The 11,681-nt window shown below is 32.5% G+C and overlaps 1 protein-coding gene across 1 annotated transcript in view; it reads left to right on the top strand.

Moving 5' to 3' along the window:
- Positions 1-280: 280 nt before the first annotated feature.
- Positions 281-11,681, top strand: part of Sas10 (UTP3 small subunit processome component Sas10) — a 143,181-nt gene continuing 131,780 nt past the window's right edge. The window contains exon 1 of the mRNA XM_089598543.1: positions 281-331. Coding sequence (XP_089454669.1) covers positions 322-331 — 10 coding nt within the window. The 5' untranslated portion in view covers positions 281-321. The remainder of the gene's footprint in view (positions 332-11,681) is intronic.

Below are 11,681 nucleotides of genomic sequence, written 5' to 3'. Positions count from 1 at the left end.
CACATTAAATATTTGATACTTGTTGGAAAACATATCATCATTCTCTTAATATTCTCGTTATGCAAGCACTTGAAAATACGACTTTAATTAGCAGGGTTATACGTCAGACAGCCAAGATTATGTTTCATTGATATTCTTAAAATCCTTGACAAAAATTTTACATGACTGTGTATTGCCTACAATACTTTAATTTTTCGGGGTATTAGTAAACGTTGGACCTATAAAACGGCACTATTACTTTTCAAATACTTGTTAAGCTGGTGTTTTTGATGTAGTTAAGTAAGTGATCCGCCCACGACAATTGTTAGCTATTCACTTTTTATGGCACAAGGTAAACTTAACGTATAGTTATGATCACTTAATAATTTATTCCAGCTGTTTAAGGAATGTATAAAACACTGGGCCTATTCACATTAAATCCACGTTAATACGCTGATATTATAAAGCACTAATAATACTTTAAATGGCGTGAGGATGGTATCATTATTCACATGAATATTATAAACTGTATACATGTAAACGTGGAAATAGCTTTAATTTATATTCGCTGATTGACATGGATTTGGTGCGAATAGACAAAACGAATACAGTACAGTAGAGTAATCCACACACTGCATTCTAATACAACTACTTAGTCTACAAATTTCTCTTTTCTCGTAGTCACCTTCCTACCTAGTGTGTACCTGTAATGTGTGAGTGTTATCTGTATGGTGATAAACACTACATAAATGTGTATCTAAAATTAAATATTACAAGTGGTCAGTGATAATTAATGCAACACCCCAAAAATTATATCGTATTTTCGTTTAGTATTAAAAAAATTAGCATATTAGGTGTATAATATTTTAATTTATGTACAGCTGCGATCCTTGAATTAAAAAAACACATGGAAGTAGTTGTTTGCAATAATTCCATGTTGGATGATATTGGAAAAATTGTCATCAGATTTTTTGAGCGCTGTAGCTTAGATGTGCTTGGAGGTCTGGATAACTACCAGTATAGAAATTTGTTTTAATGTAGATCTACAAGTTGACAAAATTTGATCTTGTATGGACCTGGAACCTGAGATTATTGATTTTTACATAGTCAGAACCCTGATTATGATAAGATCAATTTGGTACAAAATATTTATCCGGATCTGGTTTGGTGTGTTTGATTTCTGGCTGTTTGGTCAGGAGCTGGCCAGGATTATATCAGTTTATACTGAAGTGTATTCTTTTTGTATACAGCTTATATCTACAAGATTGATGGTAGTATATTACTTGTAAATATCCACAAATAAGTAATTATCAATTGAAGATATGTATGAACATTGTATTTATAACTTTCAAATATAATCCTGAAAGAAAATTAACCTTTGGTATTAATCTAATTTGGATTTATACCATATTTATAGATCCGGGATGGATTCAATAATAAATATATTGTGTTTTGCAGTTTTGGATCTGTCATGAATATACTTCACTGGATTTTTAGATAATGGCTAAATAGATCCAAACTTCATATGTATCTTCTATTTATTGTAGGGTATTTTTTCCCGATCGGAAAGTTAACTGAGATTGGAGCAGTGTTCGTATTTTCAGTAGAATTCCATTGTCATGGGTTTGGAGATAAAGTTGGCAACTCTTACAAAATGCGTAGAGTGAGTAGAGTCGCGTTGTTAGGTCTCTACGCATTTTGTAAGCGTTGCTATCCCGAATAGAAATGTGCCGTAGCTTGCCTGACTGCCTGTGCAGGTCCTGCACAGGCAAGATAGGCATTTTATGCATATGTGAGTTCAGGCTGTGCACAGTTCCTGAACAGGTCCGGTGCTCTTGCCTGAACTGACATCAACTGTCTGCTACTACAGTACAGTCTTAACCTTTTTTTCAATTAATCTAAAATGGAGCAAAACCATTATTCTCGACGAAAGACGCGAAATAAATATAGAATGTAAATTATTCGTAAAAGAAAAATTTCGGAAAAAAGAAAACCATACAGATTTAATGGAAATAATGAAAAAAAAGCTAAACTTACAGATAATATTAGTGAAAACTCAGCTGTACAGTTTGATAAGCAAGAAATTTAGAGCGATATTCAGCATGAAATTTTTGAAGAATTAAACATAACTAATGACAGTGTGTAAGAAAAAAAAAACAAAAAAACAAACAAGTGTCAATGTTGATGAAGTTCGTGATTTGTATGTACAACTTTGGAAATGGAAAAGAGAGTATTTTATTGCAAATAGCCACATGGATAAAATTTTAAAAATATTGCAATATCACATTCCCAGCTTACCTATTTCCCATACAACTTTACTGAAATCAACTTCTCTGTTTGAAAACATTTTTTTATGTAACATAACCTTACTCCTTAATTGTGTAAAAGTCAGTTCAGGACTAGATTATATTTGTTCAGGTTGCCTGAGCTGAGGCTGCCTGAGCAGGTCCTGTGCACATCGTTGGATAAAATTCCATTAACGCCTGGGTTCGTACCATATAACTATTTTTCTGTACATCGGCCTATGTTATTACATAGGCCTGTGAAGCAAAAAAAAGTTATATGGTACGGCCCCAGGGGCATGTAACAGGGGCGTATAACATAGGCCGATGGACAGAAAAATAGTTATATGGTACGGACCCTGAGCAGGTCCTACGCAGGCAGCTCAGGCACCTGTCCAGTGCCTGAACTCAATTTCTGTTCAGGTAACTTTATCTCCAAACCTATGACGATGGAATTCTACTGACAACACGAACACTGGATTAGAGGTGTAAGCCGGCTCCCAGGGCCCCTAGCTTATTTAATCTCAACTTGAGTTGGGTCAAGCCGCCAATGATTTAAATTTAAAGGGAATCGTCTTGGTAAGTAATTTGATGCCAAAAAGTATGCGCTGCATACAGCAGACTTGGATCCAATCTGCTTGGTTATATTACACCTTCGTATCCACTAATTTTTACGATCAACAGAATTAAGAAATTTATGTAAAATTATTCCTACTTCGGGATTATTTCTTTGAAAACAGTTGGAAACACAGTATTTACAAACACTTGTCATTATTAAATCAGTCTTATAACATTACTTGACCAAAGAACAGTAAAAACCAAACATTAAATTTGACTTAGACAGTTTTTATATGTTCAAATCATCGGCGGCTGGACCCAACTCGAGTTTAGATAAAATACGCTAGGAGTGCTAGGAGTCGGTTTACACCTCGAACACCCCGTTAGTTCGGAGGCCTAATAGACCAAGAGCTGAGGCCAAAGGGTGGTCAAAATTTTAACCAGCCGCCACTAACCAGAGTTGAGGAACCTTATGATCCGTAGAGTTCCAAAATATTTCGGTATATTTCATAGTGGTAAAGAGTTATGTGGTAATTATGGTAGTGCCGTATGGTCTTTTTTATTAACCAGCCGCAACTTACACCAATAGATAGAAAATAAAAAGTTGTTATTTGCGACCAGATTAAAATGCATCTTGTACTCGAAAATGGACCTTCAAAAATGTAGACCCCCTACACGAATTTATCTACAACACTCATCTAAGATAATACATGAGGCATTGTACATAACATTATAGATAAGAATAAAATATCTATACTTTTGGAGGTCAAGTTTCAGGTACAAGATGAATTGTCATCTTGCCGCAAATGACAAGTTCTTATTTTCTATCCATTAGTGTAAGTTGCGGTTGGTTAATAAAAAAGACCATACGTCAGTACTATAATTACCACATAATTTTCTACCAGAATGACGGTGCGACTGGCGGCTGGTAAAAATTTTGACCACCCTTCGGCCTCAGCTCTTGGTCTACAAGGTTGGTTACCAAGGTAAGGCGTACCTGTGTCATTTAGGCGGCGCAAGCGTGGGCCAAAGTTTCTGTGTTCTATCTAACCTTTTTTGACATAAAACTGCGAACAAATGTTTCGGAGCAGTGTATTTATAAAAACGTGTAAAGGTTAATTGTGGTGATAAATTATTGAAAATGAGTGTGAAACTAAAACGCTTCTTTTACTTGAAGAGGTTGACTGCCTCTAGCAACTGACAGTCATTTTTCAACTAGAATTTGTGCAGAACTTCAATAATTTATAAAAAAAATGTATGCAAAGTTTCAACAACTCTGGGTGCTAATGAAACGAGAAATTAATGAAACAAATTTTTGAATTTTGCATACGTTCTTATAAGACACCGTCAAAATCGACTTTTATAATATTAAATTTTAATACAATCAACAGTCAGATTAGGACAAAACTGTGGTCAACAATAAATTAACATCCGCCTTTTTATTATATAAAATAATCACGTCGATTAGGTCCTTGTAAAAATAGTTATTAAAAGTAACCTGGAGTGTAAATATAACTCAATATTAAATTACAGGACATACGTACGCATTTCAAAACTAAAAAAGTACAGTCAGACCTATCTCTTTCACACCCTTCTCCAAATACTGTTAACCTCTTTAACAAACCAAAGAGTGAAAAAATATAATTTTTTAGAAAAGCTTAGAACTAAATAATTTAAGAGCAGTTAATAAGTCATGCCATAAAAATAATCAAAATCTATAATTTTATTACATACGAGTCTGCTATTTATTACGAAAGGCTGTGATGTGATAGTACTCAAACTTAAAAAAATAAATAACAGTATTTTAGATTATTTAAATCACATCGTATTTCTTTTGTTTAATACATGATCCATTTCCTAAGTTAACCACACTTGTAGGTTAACTGGGCAACCAAGGTAAGGCCGACCTAATGCCGCGTTAATGTCTAATGTTAAAGTCCCTTTTATGTCAAGGTTGGCCGAAGGTAGGGTAAGTCGGCCGCCAAGGTAGGCCCTACCTAACATCCTCTTAAGCTTTCCGATCGGGTTGTGTCACTGTACTCAAATTAATTAAGGTACAAGTGTGGAAGTTACAGAACAGGAGAAAAAAATTTAATACCTCATACTAATGCAAGATATAAATGAGTTTGTCCCTGTCTTCAATGACCAGGTGAGATCTTAGCTGATTTCTCAGGTGAAATCTTTTGCAATAAACTCAGCTGAGAAAACACTTATCTCCCCTAAGATTTTTGAAAAAAGTTCTTTAAAGAATTTATTTTTCATTTCAAACAATTTCTAGTCGTTCCAGCTTAGCTCATTATACTTAAAATATTAACGTAAGTTGTAATGACACATTATATTTATGTAATACACAATACGTGAAAAAATTCGTGTACGAGACACGGGGCTATGTGATGACCGTTCGTCATTATTGATAAAACAAGTGATAAATGTACTAAGCATCTGTGACGTAGGGTACGTTTTCGTTGTGATAAGTCAGTTAGTCGGTCCCATTTCTCAAGAAAGAATGAATACATATGTCAGAGTTGCTTGAATATCTACGTCTGGGGCTGTAAGTTTCGGGAATAATTACGCAGCTCTTAATCTTGTCAACTCTCATCGATATTTATTAAATACAGAATTATCAAACAAATAGATTTATGTACAATATACAGAACTCTGAAGTTAGGAAAAGCAATACTTATCTGAACACACAAGATATGATCTTCATAACACTAAATTGGCGGAGGGCTTACGTTTACTCTAAGCCCAAAAGAGTAAAAATAGACGCTAGGAATTACTCTTCTTTACTTGATATAACTCTTTTGAAAGTAAGGTAAATGTCCCTATTATGACCATAAGTTTCATCATACTTGCTTCGTGGTTTTTTTTTTTCTTAACTGTAAGCTTCAACAGTAGAAATTTTGGTATTAGATGGTGCGCTATAAATTTACCATTATTATTCTTATTTTTAAGTATCGTTTTTAATTATTCAAATACTTTATTTTATAAAAAGATTATAAGACCAAAATGTATATAATTATAAAACGTTGTACCTATTATTTCATGTTATGTCCCTATTTATGAAACTTTTAAAAAAACGTAAATTTAGTATAATATTTTAAGACAGTTAAAGTTTTTTCACTTACATAACACTATTTTATTTTATAAAAATAATTATATCGTTTATTTCTACACTAGAAGTATATAAATTCCTTGTTGAAGTTTGGTGTCATAATATGTATAGTTCAAAAGATAGGTTATGTGCTACTTTGCCCCTATTTATGGAATTATCTTTAAAATTGGTCATTTATTGTATGTAAAATGAAATTTTTCTTGTGAATTCATAAAGATACATAAAACATACAACTACTACAATTTTTTTATCAAGTAAGTTGTATAACAAATACATGAATTTTCATATTCTATCAATAGGGACATATTCCATGAACAGGGACATTTACCTTAGTAAAATCGCAAAATTACTCTTTATAAATGGTAGTTTTTAAGATTCCCTCTTTTCAAGAGTAATTTTTGAATTTTACCCTTAAAAAGAGTAAAAAGCCAAAATCACTCTTTTCAAAAGAGCAAACTTAAATTTCCTCTTTCGAAAAAAGTAAAAATCCAGAATTACTCTTTTTCAGACAAGATAAAACCGTAATTCAATGTTTTCAAAAGAGAAAACTTAAATTTCCTCTTTTCAAAAGAGTAATTTTCGAATATTACTCTTATGAAAAAAGTAAACTGCCGGAATTACTCTTTTCAAAAGAGAAAACTAAAAATCCTTATTTTATTTAAATTTGCTCTTCTAGAGAATCAAATACGCTATATTTTTGGAACGACAAAAAAATACGAATTAGCAGTGTCGGTTTAAGAAGTTTGCCACCTCTACACGCTGAAGAAAAAAATGGCATTATCGCATGTATCTATCGCTATGCAGCTATGGCGTCATCACCGGTGTCTATGCCGTAATGTTATGATGAAACATAAGCCAAGCACCAGAATTTGATGGTTTTAAAGCAGAGTCCATACCTTTAACTCATTGACTATAGCTACGGGCAAAACGCAAAGCGGTGATGGAGTTTTGTCCGTTGCCGTCTTGCGTTTGCTTTTCCCACTTTTTGTTTTTACACTATATGCTCTCTCTGTAGCAGGCACGCACTCGTTGCCTGCGTAGCTCATAAATACCTATATATATAATGCATGTTCAAATGTGTGTATATATACACTGCAGCTGATAGTCTTGTGATATTTAGAAAATATATTTATTGTAAGCACCATTTATATATAGATCTAATTTTGACACGAGTATGGCAAAGCTGCACAGCACAGTTAAAATTTTAACGAATTAAGCATGAAGAGTATTAAGACTACTATCATATCAGCCGCAGTGTATATATACACACTTATTTAAACATGCATGTAGGGGAACCTGGGGCATGACGGGTAACAAATTTTTCTGATTTTTTTTTAAATTATATAATTCCATCAAAATAAAATTGGACTCACGTAAATCGATTCAGCAGCATTTCAGGAACGAAAAGCAAATTTAAAAAATCCAAAAATTTTATATCAGTTTTTAGAAAATATCAAGGTTAACGACAGTTACGTATTTACCCGTTACGCCCCAGGTGTGGGGCACGAAGTGGTCAGGCCTTGGGGCACGTTGGGGCAGTGTTTTAACATATGAGGAGGTATCTGATAGAATTTTTATAGTTTTGTGAGGAAAAGAAGGTTGACAAATAGAGAAAATAAATTTACTTTGAACATTTATTATTTCCATGTTTTTTATTAATTAATTCACTTCTGTTTACATATTGACTAATTAGTTACCACAGTTTACAAGGTAATAATCACAGTACTTATATGATCACATTTTTTACAACTACAGTTTCATAATTATGAACACAGCAAGGCTCTGAATAATTTATAGAAGCTATACTTGTGTAATTGAGTAAAAAATTATTTGTAAATGTAATAATATAAAACTTTAAATTGAAACATCAATATTTTTAATAGCTGTTTGAAAAAAGTTTTAAATAGTTTTTTTTATTTGGAAATGTAATAATGTAAAACTTTAAATTCAAACATCAATATTTTTAATAACTATTTAATATTCATTATGTAATACTAACAGTCAACAACATGTGCAATTAATGAAAACGTTTGATGTGAATCAGTAAATTTATGCTGATTTTCACAATCAACATAACCTTAATTTAATACCACATGCATGATACTATTTTTTACAAAAATTATGTGAAGACTGTTTGTTTTAGTACCTTTTTTAACGATGAGTTGATTTTCTTTTTGTGCATCCTTTTTTTATTTCAATAAACTTTTTGCGTAACGTTTCACGAGGAATTTCAAATTCCTTAGCTGCTTTGTTCATTGATGTACCAGTTTCCATTTTTTTTATGGCCCTTTCCATATTCTCTAGGGTCCATGATTGCCTGTTAGTCTTCTTTTTATATTTTCTTGCCATATTTACACAATAAATAAATACTTATAAACTAAAAAGTTGACTAAGCTACCGTAGCCTCACATTGCTAAGTTATACTGAACAGCTGACCGCGCAAACTGTTCCGTCTGTTACCCGTCGTGCCCCAACACGCCTTACCAGTGGTGCCCCACATGGGAGTTGGACAAAAAATTAAACTATAAAATAATTAAATGAAATTTTAGTAAAAAATGGATGTGGGAATTGTTTGTGAAATTTTAGCGAATAAGACAGTCAAACTTATGAGATGATTATATGAAAAAACAAAAAATTACCATGGATTGAAATTGAGGAAAAATTTACGCTCATGTACGCTAAAATAGAGTATTTAGAAAAAATAATGTTTACTGCACGAAATCGCAATTTTATCGTCACAGTTTCTTATTTATGTCTCAAGGTTTAATATACATTTTTTTCGAGCAGGTAGTACGTTATACTTTTAAAATTAAAGCATTACCCGTTTTACACCATTACCCGTCGTGTCCCAGGTTCCCCTATTTAGTTATTTATAAGCTACGCAGGCAACGAGTGCGTGCCTGCTACAGAGAGAGCATATACTGTAAAAACAAAAAGTGGGAAAAGCAAACGCAAGACGGCAACGGACAAAACTCCATCACCGCTTTGTGTTTTGCCCGTAGCTATAGTCAATGCGTTAAAGGAGTGGACTCTGCTTTAAAACCATCAAATTCTGGTGCTTGGCTTATGTTTCATCATAACATTACGGCATAGACACCGGTGATGACGCCATAGCTACATAGCAGCCTGCGCTGAGCTCGTAGCAGCTACAGTAAAAGCGCGTGGTGTGCCGCACAGATTCATCGCATTGACGCTCTCAGGCGATAATGCCATTTTTTCCTCTGCCTGTACGCCTAAAGTACTATGCTGCCCATGTAAGAAAACTAAATTTCTCTACATCGTGAAAAATTTAATAAATATTCTATAGTCTGTTTCCCTCTTATGTTAAATAAAAGTTTTTAACAAAATATTTTTACTCTAATAGTACCTCAGTAAAAATTAAAATTATCCTATGATTTTATTACCAGAATTTTTTTAATAAATTAATTTATATAAGTAATAATAACAACTTTATTTGTTTTTAAATAAGTTGATAATTTGAGATCACTTGCATTCTTGTCTATTACTTCGTTTCCTATCACTTATCAAGAGCCCTTGAAGCGCTCCCTAGAGTAACTTAAAAAATTGTGCAAAATTCGAACAAACTGTACTCGCTAATTGTAAAATTAACAGTTTTTTTGAAAGCGTCAGTTTATAAAGAGTGGCTAGTTTGCTTACCCATTAAACACTATTTTTGTAGTCGTGTGGTAGTTTTGTGGTAGAGGGTCGTCAAAAATTTTAATCAGCTGCAGTTTTAAACCGTTCTTTATTCAATTATTTTTATACATCTAGAAATATTAAACATTTATTCGCATATGAGGTAATAATTGTTATATACGTATGAATTATTTTCCAACGACTTGCTTGAACAGACTTGAATAAAGTTGTTTCCTCTTTGGTGAGGCTACTAAATAGACCTATACAAACATAATAAAAAATAAACGTATTTTACCTTATTTTGTCGGGAGGAGCCTTGTCAACTGATGGTGAGGACTGGTGAAGGGGTATTGGAGGAGGGGGTGGTCACAATGTCACATGCCCAATTAAAATCACTATATATACACATGTATGGCTACATATGTAAAACAAGAGAAAGTTCAAAACTTGGCTAGAGGCCCCATAGAGAGGTTACGTGTCGGTTTTAGATTCCTTCAATTCCCCTTAATTAATTTTGTCCACGCATGAACTATGTTAATAATATTTATTTTAACCGTGTTCCTAGCCTTTCATATTAGTGTTAATGAATAATTTTTGGTTGATCTTTCGGGGCAAACTTAAGAATAACACATTACATTTTTTGTACAGCATACACGTTGTTTGTATAGCAAAAATTATTAGATTATATTGACTTTTGACTGGTACATTATAAGCGTTGAAGGTAGCTTCAGTGTACTAATAGTCCTATTGAATAAATACTTAAATCTGCGTATATAGAGATATTTACAATACTTGAACGTATACTGAATTAATTTGTAGACATAGTTTAAAATCATATCGAACAATATAAATTTTCTTTGAAAAAATTGTTTTAGGATTTCCAATTAATAATGCTTTTTTCTTGAACACTTTATTGTATGACTGCTGTCTCTTTTGAACTAATTATACAAATTGAACTACTCTTTAAAAAAAAAACTTTTAAATAAAATGCTTGATAACTTAACACGTTAGAACACTCTAATGTATCATTTATTCGACTAGCTTTCATCATTATGTGTTTTTATGAAAGAACGAAGTCGAAACATTAAAAATAACTGCGTACTTGCGACAATTAATTGTTATTCATTGACACTTAAGAAACATTTAAGGTTTTCTATCTCATCAAATAGATTATGTTGACACAAGGGCTATGTCATATGATTGATTATAAATAACTGTTTTAGGAAAGATTACATGAATAAATTTTAATAAATAAATTTTATGATTGCGTTTCTTATTCATGACACACTTCGAGAGAAATAAAAAAATCATTTTACAATTTAACCATTTGCCACCCTATATTCTTCTTTTTTATTTTAGTTTCGTAACTTATTTCATAAATTTTGTTAACTGGCTAGAAAGTTAAAATGACATTATTGTTAATGTAGAAAACTTAAGTTATCTCTGAGTTAACCGTAATTTGTTATTTATAATTATATAGTTTGAAAAAACAAGCGATTTATATAATTAATTGTTTTTTATTACCTACGAAGACAATGGAAATGCTGTGCAAGCGATTAACACTTCTACTGTTAATCAATAATTATTTTAAGTATTCTTGCTAATAATAAGTTTGATTGTTAATACCGTTAGCTTTGGTATCGAAGGTTTTGACATTCAAGACGCCTGGAATACAGAGTATAACGACGAGCTGGTATTTTATTTAGCAATGATGCATGCTGTCTGCTATCAACTAAGAAAAAATCTGAAGCCACTATTACACCGTTGGCAGCACTGCTTAACTATGAGAATATACCTATCCCAACCTGTAAGCAAATCTATAAGCAAACTTGCCTACAGGAGACCATAGTAGTTTTCGTCACAGAAGTGTCATCACCGCTAGAGCTATTTTACGGCCTGAGGATTTGTAATGTAGTGTCAGTTGGATGGCAGTTGTGTGACAAGTAATATTTTTCCTACCGAGAACGTATTAAATGTCTAAATGTTACGAAAAAAGCTTCATGGTAGAAAATAGTAGATTGTATACCATTAGAGTTATGTAAAAAATCTGGATCGAAGTTTTTGTATGTTTATCGCCAAGATATAAACGACGTTTTTTCTTTCCGAGGGCG

This window comes from Copidosoma floridanum, unplaced genomic scaffold, assembly GCF_036245765.1.
Source record: "Copidosoma floridanum isolate Cflo_tuat_1 unplaced genomic scaffold, Cflo_Japanese_pri ptg000006l, whole genome shotgun sequence".
Lineage (NCBI taxonomy): Eukaryota > Metazoa > Arthropoda > Insecta > Hymenoptera > Encyrtidae > Copidosoma > Copidosoma floridanum.
Note: the sequence above shows the minus strand (reverse complement) of the source record. Positions and strands in the feature narration are given on the sequence as shown.